Raw genomic sequence first — 25703 nt, 5'->3', positions numbered from 1 at the left:
GCATATGAATAGACTCTTTAAACAAACAGGAGCAAACTGGAGTTGGTATATATCAGTATTCTTCTAAAACTTTGGGGCTTAGTTAGGAGTCTGAAAATCAGTGCAATGTTATTTAAAAATAAGCAAAAACAGAATTTATGCTTACCTGATAAATTACTTTCTCCAACGGTGTGTCCGGTCCACGGCGTCATCCTTACTTGTGGGATATTCTCTTCCCCAACAGGAAATGGCAAAGAGTCCCAGCAAAGCTGGTCACATGATCCCTCCTAGGCTCCGCCCACCCCAGTCATTCGACCGACGGACAGGAGGAAATATATATAGGAGAAATCATATGATACCGTGGTGACTGTAGTTAGAGAAAATAATTCATCAGACCTGATTAAAAAAACCAGGGCGGGCCGTGGACCGGACACACCGTTGGAGAAAGTAATTTATCAGGTAAGCATAAATTCTGTTTTCTCCAACATTGGTGTGTCCGGTCCACGGCGTCATCCTTACTTGTGGGAACCAATACCAAAGCTTTAGGACACGGATGAAGGGAGGGAGCAAATCAGGTCACCTAAACGGAAGGCACCACAGCTTGCAAAACCTTTCTCCCAAAAATAGCCTCCGAAGAAGCAAAAGTATCAAATTTGTAAAATTTGGCAAAAGTGTGCAGTGAAGACCAAGTCGCTGCCTTACATATCTGATCAACAGAAGCCTCGTTCTTGAAGGCCCATGTGGAAGCCACAGCCCTAGTGGAGTGAGCTGTGATTCGTTCAGGAGGCTGCCGTCCGGCAGTCTCATAAGCCAAACGGATAATGTTTTTAAGCCAAAGGGAAAGAGAGGTGGAAGTCGCTTTTTGACCTCTCCTTTTACCTGAATAAACAACAAACAAGGATGATGTTTGTCTGAAATCTTTAGTAGCCTCTAAATAGAATTTTAGAGCACGGACAACGTCCAAATTGTGTAACAAACGCTCCTTCTTTGAAACTGGATTCGGACACAAAGAAGGTACAACTATCTCCTGGTTAATATTTTTGTTAGAAACAACTTTAGGAAGAAAACCAGGCTTAGTACGCAAAACCACCTTATCTGCATGGAACACCAGATAAGGAGGAGAACACTGCAGAGCAGATAACTCTGAAACTCTTCTAGCAGAAGAGATTGCAACCAAAAACAAAACTTTCCAAGATAGTAACTTAATATCTACGGAATGTAAGGGTTCAAACGGAACCCCTTGAAGAACTGAAAGAACTAGATTTAAACTCCAGGGAGGAGTCAAAGGTCTGTAAACAGGCTTGATCCTAACCAGAGCCTGAACAAATGCTTGAACATCTGGCATAGCTGCCAGTCAATTGTGTAGTAAGACAGATAAAGCAGAAATCTGTCCCTTTAGAGAACTTGCAGATAATCCTTTCTCCAAACCTTCTTGTAGAAAGGATAGAATCTTAGGAATCTTTATCTTGTTCCATGGCAATCCTTTGGATTCACACCAACAGATATATTTTTTCCATATTTTATGGTAAATTTTTCTAGTTACAGGCTTTCTAGCCTGAATCAGAGTATCTATTACAGAATCTGAAAATCCACGCTTTGATAAAATCAAGCGTTCAATCTCCAAGCCGTCAGCTGGAGGGAAACCAGATTCGGATGTTCGAATGGACCTTGAACAAGAAGGTCCTGTCTCAAAGGTAGCTTCCATGGTGGAGCCGATGACATATTCACCAGGTCTGCATACCAAGTCCTGCGTGGACACGCAGGAGCTATCAAGATCACCGAAGCCCTCTCCTGATTGATCCTGGCTACCAGCCTGGGAATGAGAGGAAACGGTGGGAATACATAAGCTAGGTTGAAGGTCCAAGGTGCTACTAGTGCATCTACTAGAGTCGCCTTGGGATCCCTGGATCTGGACCCGTAGCAAGGAACCTTGAAGTTCTGACGAGACGCCATCAGATCCATGTCTGGAATGCCCCATAATTGCGTTATTTGGGCAAAGATTTCCGGATGGAGTTCCCACTCCCCCGGATGGAATGTCTGACGACTCAGAAAATCCGCTTCCCAATTTTCCACTCCTGGGATGTGGATCGCAGACAAGTGGCAGGAGTGATCCTCCGCCCATTGAATTATTTTGGTCACTTCTTCCATCGCCAGGGAACTCCTTGTTCCCCCCTGATGATTGATATATGCAACAGTCGTCATGTTGTATGATAGAAGAATAAAAACTACATTTAAACACCAAAAAAACTCTTAACCATCTCTGTGGAGATGTTGCCTGTGCAACGGCAAAGAGAATGACTGGGGTGGGCGGAGCCTAGGAGGGATCATGTGACCAGCTTTGCTGGGACTCTTTGCCATTTCCTGTTGGGGAAGAGAATATCCCACAAGTAAGGATGACGCCGTGGACCGGACACACCAATGTTGGAGAAACTATACATTTCAAAAGAAAAAACCTGTATAGGCTATATAAATATATCATCTACAAAACATTTATGCAAAGAAAAATTTAGTGTATAATGTCCCTTTAAAGGGACAGTAAACACTAAGGGCTAGATTAAAAGTGGAGCACAATCGTTTGTGCCATAGCGATAAGGGGTATATTGCGAGGGTTTACTCTCATACTTACCGCTGGTATTACAAGTTGAAAGTAAATGAGATTGGGTGAGCGCAATTGTGATTTACGCTAGAATCATTACTGAAATTTCAGAGTTATGGTTAACTGTTTGGCGAAAATAAAAAGTTGCACAAAACACTTCAAACATACATTACAAAGTACAGTTACACTCATATTAACACTGTCTAATAAAAATTATTTAAAAAAAATATTGCACACAAAAGTTGTAAGAGTTTAAAGATATGTGATCCCAGGTGTTAGAAAAAAAAGGGCCTCCAATGGGCTTTAACATAGAGATACATACAGATACATGTCTAAACATGTATATGTATGTATAGATATATGTCTATATATGTGTACATATGTATTTATATGTGTATATAATTATGGACATATATAAGTGCATTGGAGCCTTTTGCTGTTAAGTAGATAAAAACATGTTTATATATATATATATATATTTGTTTAAAAAATCATCAGATATAAGTAGACATATTTAATTATGAATAAATAGAACATATTCATATTCCGTTACATAAATAACATTGGAATATGAAATATTCATATTTTCATGTTGGGTTAGCGCTAATGAGAATATGTGATGGTGTTTGCACGAGAGTAAGGTGTTTTTTTCCCCACTTTTTTTTCTTCATTAAATTCTATGATGGAATATGTGAAAGCACACGCAATATTCTAAATTCAGATTTTTGCGCTAGTCCGGTTACCGCTAGAGCAAAAAGAGTTTACTTTCAACTTGTAATACCAGTGCAATCAGACTTGCGCAAAAATCTTAATTCTAGCGGAGTTATCGCAACAACTCCACTTGTAATCTGACCATAAATACATTTCATGCACCACTCTCTAATTATGAGTGCCACCATTTTGGAACTGAGGTTACCAAATATGTCAGCACTGGAATGCAGTGAATGCTAGATTTTAATATGGCAGTACCTATGATTAGAGGGAAGCGAGGAATAACCACAGTAATATGTTTATAAAATGTATTTAGTGATTAATGTCCTTTAAAGATATTTAATTTTAAGTTTTCTACCTTCAGTGGGGTAGAAATCCCAGTATCAACAAGCTCCTTCTCCTTTAAGGTCTTATGATCCAAACCTCTCCTGTCTGGCGAGATGATCTAATACATATCATCAGTACCGCATTGTCCCTCAAAGACATTTAAAAAGGCTATTTTTTTCTTGAGAGTTGTTTATCTCTCTATGCAGAGTTCTGGGTGTGAAGGAGAGACAACTACATTGCGCTCAAAAAAGCCTCAAAGATTTGGCAAGAGTCTCTTCATGCCGGTGAGTTTTTTTATCATCAGACCCTTAATGAGCATCTCCCAGCTTCTAGGACACTAAACTCACATTTTCTAAAAAAGGATGAAGAACTGTATCAGGAAGATAGAAAACATTTGATGAGATACAGATTTGCAGCATTGAGAGTGTCTTTGGAATGTGGAGCAGGGTGGGAAGAAAGTTTAGGAATATAAGAATTTCTTGAATATAAGAATACTCTTGACAGTGTATTGGAGTTGTATATAAAGCCAGGGAGTCTCATTATATTATACAGAGAGAAGCAGGTATGATAAAGGCAAAGTATTGTAGTGTTAGGACCAGTCAACACCTTGTAAGTTAGTGACTGGCGAAACAGAATATGGCTATATTGTGTGACTAAGATCCCAATTTTAATATAAAAGCATAAGTGGGTGTGCAGTGTGCACCAAATACCCTATATGCATGTATATATATATATAAAACCGTTGCCATGTGGCTTAAATTTAACTAGTGATAAATTGAATTATCAGCAAAAATATTTTAGAAATAGACATTTCCACAGTATATATTTTGCTGTCAAAAACACATGCAACACCAATGTCATTTTTATGTCACACCAAGTCTGTGGATTTCCTGAAAACCAAAAGATATATATTTTTTTATTTTTCATATAAGTAGGTTAAATTAGCTTGAAAACCACATATGTGTCCACCTATCGAAACATTTTGCAATCTCTGAATCATATTGAGTCTTACGTGTTTCGTTTTGAATTTGCTTGCTTATTTCCATCAAAATAAGATCTCTTTAAAGGGACAGTGAAGTCAAAATTAAATGTTTATGGTTCAGACAGAGCATGTAATTTTAAACAAATTTCTATTTTGTTTCTATATTCAAATTGGCTTTGTTCTATTGGTGTTCTTTGTTAAAGAGTAAATTTAGGTAGGCTCATTGCTACAAACATTACAAATACTGCTCTCATAGAGTGCTAAATATAAGTGTGCGCTCATGAGCTCGTATGAGCCTACCTAGGGTTAAAGGACCATTAACTACAATAGAAATGCATAATACACAAATACACAATAAAAAGACAATGCAATAGCATTTACTCTGAATTTCAAATTATAAGTCAATATTTTTTCTGAGAATTTTTAAAGATTGTTTCCATTTCCATGGCCACTATGTCATGTGACAACTATCAGCCAATTACAGACTCATAAGTATACACTGTGAACTCTTGCACATACTCAGTAAGAGCTTGGGCCTCAGAAAATGTGCATATGAAAAACTGAGCACAAATTGATATTGGAAGTAATTAGGAAATTTGTTTAAAATAACATGTTCTATCTGAATCAAGAAAGTTTCATTTTGACTTTAGTGTCCCCTACTAAATTATAACAAATACAATAGCTACTTATTACTTTATTTTATTAATTTCATTACTTAATTTGAGAATTTTTATCAGTCACAGCTTTTCCCATGTCACCAGTTCTACCCTGTAAGAAGCTGTTAATGGAAAGTATCTTGAATTTTTAAGTGATTCACAGGTTCAGATTTTTATTTCTAAGATAATTCAGTGAGGAGTTCTCCTATGAAGCCGAAAGAAAAAAAACATAAATTATGCTTACCTGATAATTTTATTTCCATCGTGGGGAGGAGAGTCCACAGCTTCATTCATTACTTGTGAGAATTAAGAACCTGGCCACCAGGAGGAGGCAAAGACACCCCAGCCAAAGGCTTAAATACCTCCCCCACTTCCCTTATCCCCCAGTCATTCTGCCGAGGGAACAAGGAACAGTAGGAGAAATAGCAGGGTATAAATGGTGCCAGAAGAACAAAACTAAATTTAGGTCCGCCCACCGGAGCAACGGGCGGGAGCCGTGGACTCTCCTCCCCAGGATAGAAATGAAATTATCAGGTAAGCATAATTTATGTTTTCCATCTAAAGGGGAGGAGAGTCCACGGCTTCATTCATTACTTGTGGGAAAGAAGTACCCAAGCTCTAGAGGACACTGAATGAGAACGGGAGGGCAAAAGAGGCGGACCCTAATCTGAGGGCACCACAGCCTGCAAGACCTTTCTCCCAAAAACTGCTTCTGCAGAAGCAAAAACATCAAATTTGTAAAACTTTTTAAAAGTGTATAAGGAGGACCAGGTAGCTGCCTTATAAATCTGCTCCAAAGAGGCCTTATTCTTGAAGGCCCAAGATGAAGCCACAGCTCTAGTTGAATGAGCCGTGATCCTCTGAGGAGGCTTATGTCCCACTGTCTCATAGGCTAAGCGAATCATGCTCCTCAACCAAAAAGACAAAGAAGTTGCAAAGGCTCTCTGCCCCTTGCACTTCCCTGAATACACCACAAAAAGAGATGTAGACTGTCTGAAATCCTTTGTAGCCTGAAGATAAAACTTCAAGGCTCAAACCACATCCAGATTAGGAAGTAACCTCTCTTTAGGAGAAGAAGTGTTAAGACACAAAGACTGAACTACTATTTCCTGATTGATGTTACAATTAGACACAACCTTGGGAAGAAATCCAAAAACCAGTGTGAAGAACGGCCTTATCAGCGTGAAAAACCAAATAAGGAGGCTTACATTGCAAGGCCGCCAACTGGGAGACTCTGCGAGCCGATGCAATAGCCAATAGAAAGAGAACCTTCCAGGAAAGAATCTTAATGTCAATAGAATGCATAGGTTCAAACGGAACCCTCTGCAACACCTTAAGAACCAAGTTTAAGCTCCAGGGAGGAGCGGACTGTCTAAAAACAGGCCAGATTCTAGACAGGGCCTGAACAAAAGACTGAATATCAGGAAGCTCAGCGAGCCTCTTGTGTAACAAAACTGATAACGCCAAAATCTGTCCCTTTAAGGAACTGGCGGCGAGTCCCTTCTCCAACCCATCCTCAAGAAAGGACAAAATCCTGGCTACCTTAACTTTGTGCCAAAGATAACCATGCTTCTCACACCAGGACAAGTAAGTCCTCCACACCTTATGATAGATGCGACGAGTGACCGGCTTCTTGGCCTGAACGAGAGTATCAATCACTCTCTCAGAAAATCCCCTCTTGACCAAGACTAAGCGTTCGATCTCCACGCAGTCAGCCTCAGAGAATCCAGATTTTGATGTTGAAAGGGACCCTGTTCCAGCAGATCTTTGCGACAGGGTAACCTCCATGGAGGAGAAAATGACATCTCCACCAGATCCGCAAACCATGTCCTCCGCAGCCACGACGGAGCAATCGGACGGAGCAATCAGAATAGCCGAAGCTTGCTGCTGCTTGATGCGGGCCACTACACGAGGTAGAAGTGGCAACGGTGGAAAAAAGGTAAACTAGGTTGAACCCCCAAGACTCCGCTAAGGCATCTATCAGCTCTGCCTGGGGATCCCTTGACCTCGACCTGAATCTGGGTAGCTTGCAATTGAGTCTGGATGCCATGAGATCTATCTCTGGCGTTCCCCATTTGTGACAAATCTCCGCAAACACCTTGGGTGGAGAGACCATTCCCCCGGATGGAAGGATTGTCTGCTGAGAAAATCTGCTTCCCAGTTGTCCACACCCGGAATGTGGATCGCTGAGAGACCATTCCAAAATCCGAGACACCTCCATCATTGCTAGGGAGCTTCTTGTTCCCCCTTGATGGTTGATGTAAGCCACCGAGGTAATGTTGTCGGTCTGAAATCTGATGAAGCTGAACGACCCCAGAAGAGGCCACGCCTTTAGAGCGTTGTAGATTGCTTGAAGTTCCAGAATATTAATCGGGAGAAGAGACTCCTCCCAGGACCATTTTCCCTGTGCCAACCTGGCACCCCAGACAGCACCCCACCCTGCCAGACTCGCATCCGTGGTCACAATCTCTCAGGACGGTCTCAGGAAGGATGTCCCTTGTAACAGTTGTTCCGGACGGATCCACCAAGAGAGGGAATTCCTCGCCCGAACATCCAGGGAAATCTGCTGTGATAGATCTGTATGATAGCCGTTCCACTGTCTCAACATTCACAACTGAAGGGGTCTGAGATGGAACCTGGCAAATGGAATGACATCAATACTGGACACCATGAGCCAGATCACCTCCATACTCTGAGCCATTGAGGGACTGGAGGAGGACTGCATGGTAAGACAGGTGGACGCAATCTTCCTGCTTCTCTGGTCTGTGAGAAATATGTTAATGGATATAGAGTCTATTATCGTGCCCAGGAACTCCACCCTGTTGCTGGGAGCCAGGGAACCCTTTCCTGAATTTATCTTCCAACCGTGAGATTGGCGCAAGAGAAGAAGAGACCTTGAATGATCCTCTGCAAGACTGAACGACAGCGCCTGGACTAGGATGTCATCCAGATAGGGCATCACAACAATGCCTCTGGATCTGGCAACTGCAAGTAGCGCCCCCAGAACCTTCATTAAGACTCTCGGGATCGTCGCCAGACCAAAGGGAAGGGCTACAAACTGGAAGTGTTGGTCCAAAAACACAAATCTCAGGAACCTGAAGTGATCCCTGTGGATTGGAACATGAAGGTAAGCATCCTTTAAGTTTATTGTCGTCATGAACTGTCCCTCTTGAACTAGGGGCAGAATAGATCTGATTGTTTCCATCTTGAACGATGGAACAGCTAGAAATTTGTTTAAACATTTTAGGTCCAGAATCAGGTGGAATGTGCCCTCCTTCTTTGGGACCACGAAAAGGTTTGAATAGTACCCTAGACCCCTTTCTGCTGGGGGTACTGGTACGATTACTCAGAGAGAAGAGAGGTCTCTCCCACATTCTAGAAATGTGTTTCTCTTTTCTGGTCTGGAAGACAGGTTTGACAGAAGGAATCTGCCCCTGGGCGGATAAGATCTGAACCCTATCCTGTTACCATGGGCGACTACCTCCAGAACCCATGGGTCCTAAACGTCCTGCAACCAGGCTTCTGAGAAGAGAGATAATCTGCCCCTACTTGGTCCGTTGACCGGTCGGGGGCCACCCCTTCATGTCGATTTAGTCTCGGCGGGCTTCTTGTTCTGCTTGGACTTGTTCCAAGACTAAGCTGGCTTCCAAGTTCCCTTGGATTGATCTGCTTTCGCAGTGGGCTGCTTGCGTCGGGCCTTGTCCGCATGAAAGGGACGAAAAGTAGATCCTATAGGCTTAGCCTTTTTATCCTGCGGTAGAAAAGTGCCATTGCCTCCCGTAACCGTGGATATGATTGAGTCCAAACCTGGACCAAACAGTATCTTTCCCTGAAAAGGAAGGGACAACAGTCTCGACTTAGAGGTCATGTCCGCAGACCACGACTTTAGCCACAGAGCCCTGCGGGCTAGTACAGAAAAACCTGATACCTTAGCATTCAGGCGAATAATCTGCATGTTGGCGTCACAAATAAAAGAATTAGCGACTCTCAAAGCCTTAATTCTTTCCTGTATCTCATCGATAGGAGTCTCCTTTTCAACCATTTCACACAGAGATTCACACCAATATTACGCAGCTCGCAGTTTCCTAACTTTTTATCCATGGGCTCCTTAAACGACGAACTATCCTCAAGGGGAATTGTCGTCCGCTTTGCGAGCATAGAGATAGCACCATCCACCTTGGGACAGTCCCCCACAGCTCAAGCTGAGAGTCCGGAACGGGGAACAGTTTCTTAAAAGAAGAAGAAGGGGAAAAGGATGAACCTAACCTCTCCCATTCATTCTTAATAATATTAGCCATCTTAACAGGAACCGGGAAGGTCTGAGGCACCACCCTGTCCTCATATACTTTATCAAGCTTAGGAATCGAGGGTTCCTCCATTAGTTTCGGTTCCGGAACCTCCAGCATAGCAAGCATTTGCTTCAGAAAAAAGCGTAAATTTTCCATCCTAAACTGAAAGTCAGGCTCCTCCGCAGCCGGAGGCCTAGATGACATGGACTCCGACCCAAAAGGGACCTCCTCGAAGACTTAGAGAAGTCTTTGTCAGCAGATAATGCTTCTGATATATCCATAGGCGTAGACAACCCTTGGGCCGAGCTGCCATGAAGCACCCTACGCTTGCGCTTAGCAGAACGTGGTAATGCATTAATCACCTTCGACAGCACCATTTGCAGTTGATCCGCAAAATCTGAAAAGCTCTCCCGAAGGTGTAACGGTTGGGCCCTAGGGCGCTGCATGTGCAATCGGAGATGAAAGCAGGGAACACACCTCACGGGACGGAGAACCCTCAGAGGTGGACGGCTCAGTAGTACTAGACATCCTATTTTTTCTAGATGTCGCAACCTTATCAAGGCAAGTGGAACATAGTTGAGCAGGCAGATCTACCAGAACCTCCTCACAATAAACACAGGTATTAGACTTTGTTAAAGAGGGAGTACCCTCTAATGCGTCAGAGTCCTCCATAGCTTGCGCTTTATTACGGACTAGATCAAATTAATAAATTGGCACCTTTATAGCGCCAATGGCCGGGGCATTCACCACCTCCTATGACCCAGACTACAGAAACCGCTTTGACTCCTGCATCACTGATCAAACAGAGGAATTTGTATAGCCACACCCGGTCACATGGGATGCCACGCAGGACCGCCCCTGCACTAGAGAGAAAAGCACGCCAAATCAGTTGTGCAAATACTCCCGGAAAAGAACCTGAAGTTCCACCCATTGCCAGAGCCTCATCTCGCAGCAATGACACAATATACAATATTATGTATAACCCCCCCTGTTCAATAATCCCCATACCAGGAATATTAACCCTTAATTCTATAAAGATAAAAGGTATCACACTGTGACCCTGTCTTCTTGTGTTATCATCATAATATAATAAAAATGAAACAATCTTACCAGAATCTATGCCATAGAACAGGAACATGGCCCTTCAAGTTTGACAGGGTAGTAGCATCGCTCCTGACATGGACTTGAGTGTAGAGAGCAGGCAGCAAAACTCGTCAACACTGATTGCTTATGGAGCTGTTAATATGAGTCGGGATGGTTACGCAGGAAGACTCTCCCTGCATCTCCGGACTCTAACTTTCACCAAGGCTCTCACTGAGAGGCTGACAGGACTACTTAAAACTTCAGTCCCATTCCGAAGAGGTACTACCCTCCATAAGAGACTACTCTGAATATTCCGACACTTCTCTGCCAACCTCCTGTGATGAAAGGCAAAGAATGACTGGGGGATGAGGGGAGTGCGGGAGATATTTAAGCCTTTGGCTGGGGTGTCTTTGCCTCCTCCTGGTGGCTAGGTTCTTAATTCCCACAAGTAATGAATGAAGCCGTGGACTCTCCTCCCCTCTAGATGAAAACATCTCTAGAATTTTACTTAAAGGGACATGAAACCCAAAAAAAATATTTCATGATTCAGATACAATATACAATTTTAAACAACTTTCCAATTTACTTCCATTATCTAGTTTACTTCGTTTTCTTTCCCTTGTTGTCATCATCTGAAGTGGCATAAAGCACACTGCCAATGGACTTTAGAGCAGTGGTAACGTGTACTCTGGGTTTGGTGGATGCAAGGAGAACACTATCTACTGGAATTTAGAGTATCTACTGTTAAAATTGTAGGAGGGATAATAGACTGGGGCTGTTTTTCAGAGTTTGGACTAGGCCCCTTAGTTCCAGTGATGGGTCAACTTAATCCTACAGTATACAAAGACATTTTACACCATTGGGTGCTTCTAACTTCGTGCAAAAGTTTGGTAAAGATTCTTTCCTGTTCCAGCATGACTATGGCCATGTGCACAAAACGAGGTCCATGAACAAGTAAAAAGAAAGATTTTTTTTGATTAACAAAAAGTCTTTTTAACTGAGTAATGTTTTGTTACTGCTTTTGTTTTTATTTTAACACTTTATATTTGCACTTGGGAAAACTAACAGGAAGGAGCGGATTTTGTCTTCTATTGTGGGGCCTACGTTATACATAAAGAAAACATATTGTAAGTTGACAGCGAAATCAGTTAAAAATGACTGACCTGATGAGTTCTATCAAACGTTCTTCAAGGTACTGCTTGGTTCTGTTTAGATCATCAATATTAGCTAAAAACTTCTGTTCGTTATTTTCATTTTCTTTTGTTATGTTATCCAGTTTCCCATTGCATTCCTCAAACTGTTTCTTTACATCTTCTAGTTCGGTTTCTTTTCTGGGTAAGAGAGAAGAGCATTTAAAGGACTATTAAATACAGAAGAATTGCATAAACAACACATGCACAACAGAAAGGTAATGCAATAACACTTACTACCTGCTTGCTTAAAGTTAATCACAGCGCTCAACTGATCACAAAGCTCATAACAGCTACAGAACCTAAGCTCTAACCACAAATATGTACGGTGCACTGTAATTCCCCCATCTTCACTATTTTTTGCCTATGCCTGGGAGGCAAAAAAGATAGTGAAGATGGGGGAAATACAGTGCAACCATTAGCTTTATCCAGAAGCATTTTGGTAAACCACAGCCACTGGGTAATGTCAGTTTTACCCGGGTAATCGTAGGATTACCCCATATCTGACTTTACCAGTAACATACTGTATATATATATATATATATATATATATATACAGTAAATTTATATGAGTGTACATGTGTATTTATATATGTATTTAAAGACCTATATACAGTGGATATAAAAAGTCTACACACCCCTGTTAAAATGTCAGGTTTCTGTGATGTAAAAAAATTAGACAAAGATAAATCACTTCAGAACTTTTTCCACCTTTAATGTGACCTATAAACTACACAACTCAATTGAAAAACAAACTGAAATCTTTAAGGTTCGGGGGAAGTAAACAAAAAAAAAACTAAAATAATGTGGTTGCATAAGTGTGGATGTAGCTGGGGATGTAGCTGTGTTCAGAATTAAGCAATCACATTCAAAACCATGTTAAATAAATAAATGTGAGTCATCACACACCTGCCATAATTTAAAGTGCCTCTGATTAACCCTGAATAAAGTTCAGCTCTTCTAGTAGGTCTTTCCTGACATTTTGTTAGTCGCAACCTACAGCAAAAGCCATGGTCCGCAGAGAGCTTCCAAAGCATCAGAGGGATCTCATTGTTAAAAAGTATCAGTCAGGAGAAGGGTACAAATTTTTTTCCAAGGCATTAGATATACCATGGAACACAGTGAAGACAGTCATCATCAAGTGGAAAACATATGACACAACAGTGGCATTACCAAGAACTGGATGTCCCTCCAAAATTGATGAAAAGACGAGAAGAAAACTGGTCTGGGAGGCTACCAAGAGGCCTACAGCAACATTAAAGGAGCTGCAGGAATATCTGGCAAGTACTGGCTGTGTAGTACATGTGATAACAATCTCCCGTATTCTTCATATGTTTGGGCTTTGGGGTAGACGGCAAGACGGAAGCCTTTTCTTACAAAGAAAAACATCCAAGCCCAGCTAAATTGAGCAAAAACACATCTGAAGTCTCCCAAAAGCATTTGAGAAAAGGTGTTATGGTCTGATGAAACCAAGGTTGAACTTTTTGGCAATAATTCCAAAAGATATGTTTGGCGCAAAAACAACACTGCACATCACCAAAAGAACACCATACCCACAGTGAAGCATGGTGGTGGCAGCATCATGCTTTGGGGCTGTTTTTCTTCAGATAGAACTGGGGTTACTTATTCAAGGTAGAGGGAATTATGAACAGTTCCAAATACCAGTCAATATTGGCACAAAACCTTCAGGCTTCTGCTAGAAAGCTGCAAATGAAGAAGAACTTCATCTTTCAGCATGGCAACGACCCAAAGCATACATCCAAATCAACAAAGGAATGGCTACACCAGAAGAAGATTAAAGTTTTAGAATGGCCCAGCCAGAGCCCAGACCTGAATCCAATCGAAAATCTGTGGGGTGATCTGAAGAGGGCTGTGCACAGAAGATGCCCTCGCAATCTGACAGATTTGGAGTGTTTTTGCAAAGAAGAGTGGGCAAATCTTGCCAAGTCAAGATGTGCCATGTGGATAGACTCATACCCAAAAAGACTAAGTGCTGTAATAAAATCAAAAGTTGCTTCAACAAAGTATTACTTTAAGGGTGTGCACACTTATGCAACCATATTATTTTTTTATTTTTACTTCCCTTCACCTAAAAGATTTCAGTTTGTTTTTCAATTGAGTTGCATAGTTTATAGGTCACATTAAAGGTGGAAAAAGTTCTGAAATGATTTATCTTTGTCTCATTTTTTTACATCACAGAAACCTGCCATTTTAACAGGGGTGTGTAGACTTTTTATACCCACTGTGTGTGTATATATATATATATATATATATATATATATAAATACATATGTGTACATACGGGGAGTGCAGAATTATTAGGCAAGTTGTATTTTTGAGGATTAATTTTATTATTGAACAACAACCATGTTCTCAATGAACCCAAAAAACTCATTAATATCAAAGCTGCATATTTTTGGAAGTAGTTTTTAGTTTGTTTTTAGTTTTAGCTATTTTAGGGGGATATCTTTGTGTGCAGGTGACTATTACTGTGCATAATTATTAGGCAACTTAACAAAAAACAAATATATACCCATTTCAATTATTTATTTTTACCAGTGAAACCAATATAACATCTCAACATTCACAAATATACATTTCTGACATTCAAAAACAAAACAAAAACAAATCAGTGACCAATATAGCCACCTTTCTTTGCAAGGACACTCAAAAGCCTGCCATCCATGGATTCTGTCAGTGTTTTGATCTGTTCACCATCAACATTGCGTGCAGCAGCAACCACAGCCTCCCAGACACTGTTCAGAGAGGTGTACTGTTTTCCCTCCTTGCAAATCTCACATTTGATGATGGACCACAGGTTCTCAATGGGGTTCAGATCAGGTGAAAAAGGAGGCCATGTCATTAGATTTTCTTCTTTTATAACCTTTCTTGCCAGCCACGCTGTGGAGTACTTGGACGCGTGTGATGGAGCATTGTCCTGCATGAAAATCATGTTTTTCTTGAAGGATGTAGACTTCTTCCTGTACCACTGCTTGAAGAAGGTGTCTTCCAGAAACTGGCAGTAGGACTGGGAGTTGAGCTTGACTCCATCCTCAACCCAAAAAGGCCCCACAAGCTCATCTTTGATGATACCAGCCCAAACCAGTACTCCACCTCCACCTTGCTGGCGTCTGAGTCGGACTGGAGCTCTCTGCCCTTTACCAATCCAGCCACGGGCCCATCCATCTGGCCCATCAAGACTCACTCTCATTTCATCAGTCCATAAAACCTTAGAAAAATCAGTCTTGAGATATTTCTTGGCCCAGACTTGACGTTTCAGCTTGTGTGACTTGTTCAGTGGTGGTCGTCTTTCAGCCTTTCTTACCTTGGCCATGTCTCTGAGTATTGCACACCTTGTGCTTTTGGGCACTCCAGTGATGTTGCAGCTCTGAAATATGGCCAAACTGGTGGCAAGTGGCATCTTGGCAGCTGCACGCTTGACTTTTCTCAGTTCATGGGCAGTTATTTTGCGCCTTGGTTTTTCCACACGCTTCTTGCGACCCTGTTGACTATTTTGAATGTAACGCTTGATTGTTCGATGATCACGCTTCAGAAGCTTTGCAATTTTAAGAGTGCTGCATCCCTCTGCAAGATATCTCACTATTTTTTACTTTTCTGAGCCTGTCAAGTCCTTCTTTTGACCCATTTTGCCAAAGGAAAGGAAGTTGCCTAATAATTATGCACACCTGATATAGGGTGTTGATGTCATTAGACCACACCCCTTCTCATTACAGAGATGCACATCACCTAATATGCTTAATTGGTAGTAGGCTTTCGAGCCTATACAGCTTGGAGTAAGACAACATGCATAAAGATGATGATGTGGTCAAAATACTCATTTGCCTAATAATTCTGCACTCCCTGTATATGGACACATACAGAAGTGCATTGTAGCCTTTTGCAATCAAGCAGAGGAAAACATGAAAAATCATATTTATGCAATATTCATATTTAAAGGGACATAAAACAGGTTGAGATGTGTGCATATCCTAAAAGGGCTAATTAATTAACCCCTTAGTGCCCGGACCATTTTTCAATTTTCTTACCGTTAAGGACCAGGGCTATTTTTACATTTCTGCAGTGTTTGTGTTTAGCTGTAATTTTCCTCTTACTCATTTACTGTTCCCACATATATTATATACAGTTTTTCTCGCCATTAAATGGACTTTCTAAAGATACTATTATTTTCATCAAATTATATAATTTACTATAAAAAAATTGTTAAATATGGTGAAAAAAATCTTTGACCCCCAAAATCTCTTGCGCATCTACAACCACCAAAAAACATCCATGCTAAATAGTTTCTAAATTTTGTCCTGAGTTTAGAAATACCCAATGTTTACATGTTCTTTGCTTTTTTTGCAATTTATAGGGCAATAAGTACAAGTAGCACTTTGCTATTTCCAAACCATTTTTTTTTTTTCAAAATTAGCGAGTTACATTGTAATACTGATCTCTGTCAGGAATCCCTGAATAACCCTTCACATGTATATATTTTTTTAGTAGGCAACCCAAAGTATTGATCTAGGCCCATTTTGGTATATTTCATGCAGGGGTCAAGTCCTACAAAAAAAAGTGTGGGAACTCACCAAGACTTCCACACAATTAATATTATATATATATATATATATATATATATATATATATATATATATATATAACACACAATGCATGAAAGCAAATTAAATCAAATAAAAGGTTGAATGGTTGCCTTTGGGCCTGAGAATCCTCCTCTGTTGCAGAGTCTCACCCACTTAAAGGGACAGTCAAGTCCAAAAAAACTTTTATGTTTCAAATAGGGCATGTAATTTTAAACAACTTTCCAATTTACTTTTATCAACAATTTTGCTTTGTTCATTTGGTATTCTTAATTTAAAGCTAAATCTAGGAGGTTCATATGTTAATTTCTTAAACCTTGAAGGCCGCCTCTAATCTAAATGCAGTTTTTCACCACTAGAGGGCATTAGTTCACGTGTTTCATATAGATAACATTGAGCTCAAGCACGTGAATTTACCATGGAGACAGCTCTGATTGGCTAAAATGCAAGTCTGTCAAAAGAATTGAATTAAGGGGGCAGTCTGCTGAGACTTAGATACAAGGTAATTACAGAAGTAAAACATGTATAATTATAACTGTGTTGGCTATGCAAAACTGGGGAATTGGTAATTAAGGGATTATCTATCTTTTAAAACAACAAAAATTCTGGTGTTGATTGTCCCTTTAAGGTGCAATAGTTCTATTTCTGCTGAGGGAAGTTAAATAACCCCAGAGTAAGCGACGCAGAAATGTAAGCACCATGTGTTCCACACAGTTTGGGTCATAACACAGCAGGTCCGCTGACAGGCTTGTATTTGGAGTATTGTAGGAAGTGTTACTGCCCATTACTAGAGGATCTCACTTTCCCTCTAACCCACTGGTTCTTAAAGCTGTCCTCAAACCACCCCAACAGTCCAGGTTTTTAGGATTACCTTGGATGAGAGCATTTAAAATAAACATGTTTATTAATCAGCTGATTATTTCACCTGTGCTCTTGTTCAGATAGGTAACCCAGATTAAATATTGTCGAGGTTACTAGGTAATTTGGGCATAAAATAACAATAATTAAGCAAAGTATTTTCACTAAGAGTTTTCCTCTCTCTTTCTTTTGAGTGGAATCATACATCTGTTACTAATCAAGTGACAGAACCTTAGACAGAGGGATGGATATATTATTACTTATAATATGACAGAAGACACCATGGAATACTTTTCCGCAATCTGAGTTTCATTGTTATGAAGGGCTTGAATACATTTACATATTTGAATACAATTAAATAAAATACAATTTAATTGTTTATTCTATAATTTATTATAATTTTGTATATATCATAAACCACAGATGCAAACAAAAGCTTACCTTGTCAGGGCCTCATTTAGCATTTTTACATTTTCTTCCTGCTTACTTATAATGGATTCAAATTCTGTGCAATCTATTGTCTTTCGTTCTAGTTGACTGCTTAACTGAGAATGAAAATCCTAAACACAATAAAAAAAGAAACAAACAAATCATCATTACATAGCAGGGCCAACTAAATTATGCATATATATATATATATATATATATATATATATATATATATATATATATATATATATATATATATATATATAAACTTGCAGTTTTTTATCATACAAATAAATATGATTATATATGATTATATCATATAATATATATATAACAATAACAAAAATGTATGCTTACCTGATAATTATTTTTTTTCAGGGTGATGATAGTCCATAGGAATCCATAACATGTGGGATATTTTTTCCCGCCACTAGGAGGAGGTAAAAAAACCCACAAAAGAGCTTTAAACCCTCCCACCTCTCCTCAGTTTAACGTATAGCCGAACAGAGAAAAGGAAACAGATAGGTAGGAAAGACAAATCAGGGACTACAGAGGTGCAAAATGAACTGTCTCCCAAATATTTTAAATGGGCAGGGCCTATGGACTTTTGTCATACAGAAAGAAAAAAAAATGTATCATGTAAGCATACATTTTGTTTTCTTTTCTATGATGATGAATGTCCATAGGAATCCATTATTAAACAATCAAAAAACTGCAGCGCATGCAAAAAATGTAAACATTAATATATTAATATAAATATTAAAAGCAAATTCAATAATCACAGAAATGGTGAGCAAACAAAAACATATATATGAATATATAATAAAAAGTCACCAAAAATAATGATAATCTTAAATCTTATATTGTTCCAAACAGGTGAAAGTTATGTGTAATGAATCTGAAGTGCAGCAGGTCAAAAACTTGGCGTTTCCTTAACCAAAATGATCTTGAAGCTGTAGAAAGACAGATTCAAAAGGATTTAATGACAAAGAGTTAAAAGTTGCATACAAATTGCATGTACAAGATAAAATGCAAAAACAAGCCAATAGTTCACTCTACTGGTCCCTCTCATAGGCAGCCTTCACACGCTCTCCTTCTGCTTTAGATGTAAGATACGCTCAATCTGGATAACCGAGGTCAGTTGGTGAAGTGGTGCGGAGCTAAAGTACAGCCACATATCGCTTACGGTAGCCAGGAGTGGACATAAATCACTCAATGTGTTTTGCCTGGTAAACGTCCAGGCTTTTTCAAGAGAATAATGTCACTGGATTAGTAATGCCTTACCATAAATTTAAGCCTATCTCCAGTTTTCTATTGGTTTACCTTATGATAAATATGGCGATCACAAGTGAAACAATACTATTCAAAGACTATAGTAGTACAAGGCATAAACAATCAATACGGTATTAAGATAAATAGACAATATAAAAAACATGTACATAAAAATACGTAAAATTAAAGGGGAGGCAACAATATATATTAAACGAACTTAATCCTCTCGTTCTACCCCACCTTAACATATCCTTTTTAGAGATAATAAAAATATATATATTAATACTAATCTCTTGTTCTGCTAATAGATAATATCCTGCCTTTAATTGATAAATATTACAATTCCATAAGCCTGTAGGGTTAAAAATGACTCGCTCAATAAAAAAAAAAAATATATATATATATATTTATTAAAAGTGTAAGTCAACACTATCTCTTATATTAAGGACTAGAACCACTAGATAAAAGTCTGTATATCTATATCCAAATTTAATTTCCATGGGTAAATTATTTAAACAATGTATCCACTGTGGTTTTTTTTAGTTAATTTTAATCGCCTATTGCCATCACCGGGGGGAACCCAATCAATTATTTGTATAGTTAGACCTCTAGAGTCACATCCATGAATGGTCTTAAAGTGATGGGACAGGCTATGTGTGTCTAAAAAAACAATCTTTATATTACTTAGATCAGTGTTTTTCAACCAGTGTGCCGTGAGAGATCCTCAGGTGTGCCACGGCAGACTGACAACAGTGTGACATATTTTTTAAACTTTGCTTGTTTTTTACTCCCAGTGCAGTGGTAGTTTGTAGGAGGCAAGGCATAACAGCACAATACATACAGTATGTGTGTGTTTGTGTGTATGTGTATATATATATGCTGTATTAGGCTAAAATGTGTGATTTTTTTAAAAGGATTTTTTAATGTAAAAAGTGTGCCACGGCAAAAAAAAGGTTAAAAATCACTGACTTAAATGTTCATTAAATCAAGTTTTGGCTTTCCTCTTAGTTCTACCTACATAGATTAGAACACATTTGCATTTCAGAAGGCATACAATATATGTGTGGACATCAGGGGCGGTTCTACAGGGGGGCCTACAGGGGCCGGTGCCCCTGTAAAAATGTCCCTGGCCCCCCCTGTGGCCCCCCTGAAATGACTGTCTTAAATATTATTTTTATTTGTTATACATTAATAATTTATATACTATACAGGCCCAGGGGCCGCAGCTGCCCAAATATGTAGTAACTAGTAAGTAGCTAGCTTTAAAAAATATATATTTTGACAGGCGGCTTACCCCTGAGCAGTCATGTGACCAGCCTGTGTCTCTGTGCTAGGGGCAGGGCACATGGCTTCACGCTCACGCACGTGATCTCCCAGGCGGTTAGGTGAGAACTGAGAACGGAAGATCCGAAGAAGTAACTGGACAGGTAGCCGGGCTTGGAGACTCTGACTCAGTCACACACTGATCCGTGATCTGATCGTGAACGGTGTGGTCTGCTCTGCGGTGGCGTGGGGGAGCGGAGCCTAACTCAGGTAGGACGGAGTCAATAGGCCTAATTTAAATTATATGTCATAATTCTAATAGCCAAGGAAGAAACTGCTTCATGCTAGGTGGAAGGGAGTATATTTCCGTCAGCCATGTGTACTCCAGGGAATAGTGCCTGGAATTTGGAAATGACTCTGCACCCACTGTAAATTATATTTTCAGGATCAGGACATAATGTCTCATAATAAATATTTTCCACATTCTCTATATCAGCAAGAGCTCAAAACTAAATGCATTGCAAATGATGTAATCCTGCTACTGAAATTATAAAAACCCACAAAACACAAATCCAAAAGGTGAAATTATATATATAGATCTCATCTATATATCCACAGTTGCTTCATATGTTGTTATATTTTGTGTTTGGAAATGGGGGAAAAAATAAACATAAAAACAATTCTTATGTGAATAATTTTATTAACAAGCATATGCAAGTCCCACTGCATTATCCCACCCTTTAGCAACAGTGGCCCTTCTGTCAGTAAAGGGCTTAATCCGTGACTTTAATAAGCAAGATACAGTGAGTGACACAAATAGAAGAGCAATGTGCAGCTGACCTTATTGTATGATAAAAGGGTCTCACAATCTCTGGTTCAGAAAAAAATCAGATGCATAATCAACTTGATAGTCTCCAGCAGCTAAACAGTTAATCAATAACATTAGGCTGTAACCATGAGAAATCTTTTCACTATTTTCCAGCATCTAAGGGGTTGATTAACTTGTTTGGTTGCCACAGAGCTCTTCAATACAATGCATTACAGCCCACCCTAGTTATCAAGGGGTTAATTCATTAGTGATTACCATATATAAGCAAAACATTTACTAGACTCTAAAAGGTTAACCTCTTGAATGCCAAAGCAGGCCCTCTCTGGCAGCCACAGCGTTGCCCTGCCTAAGGGATGTACATTTGTTAGTTATCCGAACCTAAATGGTTAATCCAAGCCCTTTAGGAGCATACATAAGTGGGTTATGAGCACAATTAAGTGATGCATTTGCTTGATGCCCTCTGGCAGCTAAAGGTAACTGTCAAGTTTTATGTCAAAGAAACAACTTAAAGGGACACTAAACCCAAAAATTTTCTTTTATGATTCAAGTAGAGAATACAATTTTAAACAACATTCCAATTTACTTCTATTATCTAGTTTGCTTCATTATTTAGATATCCTTTGTTGAAGAAATAGCAATGCACATGGGTGAGCCAATCATATGAGGCATCTATGTACAGCAACCAATCAGCAGCTACTGAGCATATCTAGATATGCTTTTCAGCACAGTATATCAAGAGAATAAAACAAATTAGATGCTCTTTCTAAATCATAAAAGAAAAAATTTGGGTTTCATGTCCCTTTAAGTATAGGTAGCAAGCACATCTGGGACTGGCACTAGGAAAACAAAAAACGGCTGCGTGCCTAAAAACTGATGTGCAAATCCCCCAAAATAATCAGCAGGGATGCTGCAATGGCTACAGGGAACCGACATTTATATATATATATTCCATCATTGATATTCAGCACATTTCAGTTCTGTCATTAATATTGTTACTATATATATATATCTAAATGACCATGGCTGAATTTTTAAATGATGGTGTCATCATGTGTTATACGTGCAATGTATTATGGATTAAATATTATCTGTGGTTAATTTCTAATTTTTGATGGCCCTACCTCATTGTTTCAATTGATGCACAAAATAAATGTTTGTATGATTTTAATGTAAAAAAGAGCAAAAACCATGCGATTCTCCAGGCACTATAAAGTTCTAAAAATGCATATTTTATTGGAAACCAAATGAAAAAAAGTGAATAAAAACAAAGTGAACATAAAATAATAAAGCTGGGCTGTCTTACGCGTTTCGGCTACATACTAGCCTTAGTGTCTATGAGTAAGGCTAGTATGTAGCCGAAACGCGTAAGACAGCCCAGCTTTATTATTTTATGTTCACTTTGTTTTTATTCACTTTTTTTTCATTTGGTTTCCAATAAAATATGCATTTTTAGAACTTTATAGTGCCTGGAGAATCGCATGGTTTTTGCTCTTTTTTGCTGTTTGGAACATATTGTTACCACGCTAGAATCTCGGCACTCAGGTGAATAACCGGTGTATGGGGCTACGTTCGAGTAGTAGGGAATCCTATTGGTGCAGGAGACGACTCACGTCACGGACCGGAAGCACCTGACAACGCTCAGCCACAACGTGCAAACCCAACAGCACTACGGAGGCTGCAGAACGGTATGCCCATACGGATGACAAGTGGAGCACCGGACAACGACCTCTACGAGTGACGAGTCAGAGGTGCAGTAGCGATGGCGGGTTCTTTCTAAGGCTCCCGGAGACAGGCTCAAGTAGCGAACGTGGTGAGTTATACACTATCCCGGTGTTAAGCCGCATCTATTTATACATTTACCTGCCTATACCGCATTTTCTGCTTCATCCACAACTTCATACCCTTTGCATTGCTTGCACGTTAACATACAGCTTATACAGCCTGGACAGGATTTATTTCCCTCCCCATACACCATACACCTTGAGCTGCACTAGGAAGAACTTTCTGTTTGAATGATTTTAATGTAAAGCAAAATAAAAGTATTTAATGTTTAAATATAATTTGTTTAGTTTTTTTAATGTGCCCCTCTGATTAAACACTGGCCCCACCTTGGCCCCCCCAGTAAAATTTGTCTAGAACCGCCACTGGTGGACATACAATTGCATCTATTTATAATATAATAATGTTTGGACCCAATACAATGGTGAAAATGTTCACCTTTTTTTACATGGTCAAACATATAAGCATATATTACTGTTACACCTATAGGTCTCCATAGGTATTGATAGCCAGCCATTAATGGTTCCCTTATCAGAACCACTAGCCCCTTTCTTAGTACATTAATTGGTTGCTTCCGAACGTAACTTGCTTGGGGCTAATTTGTTTTTTAAATTACAATTATTTTTAAACGTAAGAAATCCATAACATGCCCTGTGACATATATCACTATTTCTGGTCATGCCCCAAGATTAATCAATTATAGGGCAAAATTAATTATTGGATTAATAATACTTTGAGGATGGAATTTAAGATTCTTCCAAAACATGTTTTTTTTTTTCTGGTCAAGTATTCACTTATTGTTCAGAACTATAACTTAGTTAATACTATAATCTTAGTGGTGAGGAATCTTATTCTAAAGACTTGGAAAGCTTCTCAGGCCCCAAAGTTCAAAGTATTCAAAACAGCACTAATCAGACAGTATACATCAAAACAATTTAATGTGAAGAACCCAGATAACACCCAGTTAAAGCGTTTTTTAATCAAAAGGTTAAGGGTAATCCGCTCATTCCCTGCTGGCGTTCAAAAGCAACTGGTTAAACACTTTATTAATTCAGAATATGTACAGTTAAACATTCTTGCCAGACATTTCCCGCAGGCCTGGAATGAATAGAGCTACAGGCACGAAGAGGGTTTTTTGTTTTTGTTTGTTTTGTTTTGTTTTCTCTTTGTCTTTTTGTATGTACAAGATATTCATAACAAGATGATGTACTTTCTTTATTATTTGTGATTATGAAATGGGTTTATATCTATGAACATATATCAGAATGAAGATGTATATAATGAAAACCTGAATAAAAATGATATTTAAAAAAAAAAAAATCCATAACATGTGAGATTTAATACCCAAAGCTGAGACTCCATGTTAAGGAACGGGTGGGATAAATTAAGACAGTACCAATTTTCCGGACACAGCAGCCAAAAGCTGCTCCTGAAGAAGCAAAAACATCAAAAGGGTAAAATTTAGAGTATGTATGCAGAGAGGACCATGTTGCAACTTTGCAAATCTGCTCCAGGGATGCATCATTCTTGAAAGTAAAAACTGGTTTTGTGGAAAGAGCTGTGATACACTTAGGAGGGAACTTTACTGCCACCACAAATAAGCTTTGTTAATTACCTGATTGAGCCAAGAGTTACCAGACCACCCCATGTCAAGGACATCTGACATACTGAAGGATTCTAGGAAATGTCAGGAAAAATATCTGGAAGAGCACCAATCAAAATATACCATCCAGATCTTAGAGATATTTTTTTTTTATCACTGGTTTCAGAAAAACCTCTGTGCTTCAAGATTAGTCGTTCAACCTCCATGCTGTCAAACCTAGAGGTTTTTATTATATAATTACATGTTATGCAGCTTGTATCCTTTTTTAGTATCCATTTTAATATTGAGTGATATATGAAGTTATAATTTCTTCATATAATTGTTTTTAATTGTTTGTAACATATATAATTTTTAGCACAAAATTTGAGCACTTTTATATAGAATATAATATAAGGACACATCTCTATACACAACTTTATATACACATTATAAATATACACCATAAATTATTTATACAAAAAGAAAGGATTTTTTTAAAAGAAAAGGAATTTTTTGGACCACTAGGTGGCGCATTTGAGATGTTAATGTGTATTATTAGATGCTAGAATGGCTATTTAAACACATAGATAAGTACACACACAATTATTTTTCACAAAGTCAATTATGTATTTGACCACTAGGTGGCGCATTAGGGAAGTTAACATGCATTGTTTGGCGCCAGTAGGGCTATTTAAACACCTGTATAATCACTTGATATTTAGCTTGACAAAGGGCATATTGTTTGCCTGAAACATTGCTGTTATTGTTGGAACCCTGTATGCACAAATAAAGGTCGATTTGCACTACTAGCTGGAGAACTTTTTTGAACTTTTTTGCATTGTGACTTGTTTGGGTTTGGTTAACCCTCTCCGTGCTCAGTATAATCTGGTGGGTGCTGTTTTTCATTTATCTCTTGAAACCTAGAGGTTTGAGATCCTGGAGGAAGAGAGGCCCTTGAGGCAATAGGTATTGTCTCTGAGTAAGAAGTCTTGGACGAGAAGAGGACTTCTGAAACAGATTAGAACACCATGTACTGCAGGGCCAAGCTAGAGCTATCAGGATTGCTGATAGAGACTCCTGTTTGATGCGAGCAATGACTATTGGAACAAACAGAGGGAACAGATAGCTTAGACCAAAGTTCCATGGAAACACTCAGGCATTAATCATTGGAACTTGCACATTAAACTGGAAATTTGATATTCAAATGAGAAGCCATCAGATCTATATACGGCAGACACCATTGGCAACTAAATGATTGAATATCTTTTGATGGAGAGACC

General features: G+C 39.1%; 1 protein-coding gene across 1 annotated transcript in view; it reads right to left on the bottom strand.

The window, feature by feature from the left end:
* The window catches only part of FYCO1 (FYVE and coiled-coil domain autophagy adaptor 1), a 439711-nt gene that overhangs the window by 151355 nt on the left and 262653 nt on the right, over window positions 1-25703 (bottom strand). Inside the window, exons 10-11 of the mRNA XM_053714489.1 lie at window positions 17711-17829; window positions 11787-11954 (exon numbers count right to left, since the gene is read on the bottom strand). Coding sequence (XP_053570464.1) covers window positions 11787-11954; window positions 17711-17829 — 287 coding nt within the window. The remainder of the gene's footprint in view (window positions 1-11786; window positions 11955-17710; window positions 17830-25703) is intronic.

The sequence above is a fragment of the Bombina bombina genome, chromosome 5, assembly GCF_027579735.1.
Source record: "Bombina bombina isolate aBomBom1 chromosome 5, aBomBom1.pri, whole genome shotgun sequence".
Lineage (NCBI taxonomy): Eukaryota > Metazoa > Chordata > Amphibia > Anura > Bombinatoridae > Bombina > Bombina bombina.
Note: the sequence above shows the minus strand (reverse complement) of the source record. Positions and strands in the feature narration are given on the sequence as shown.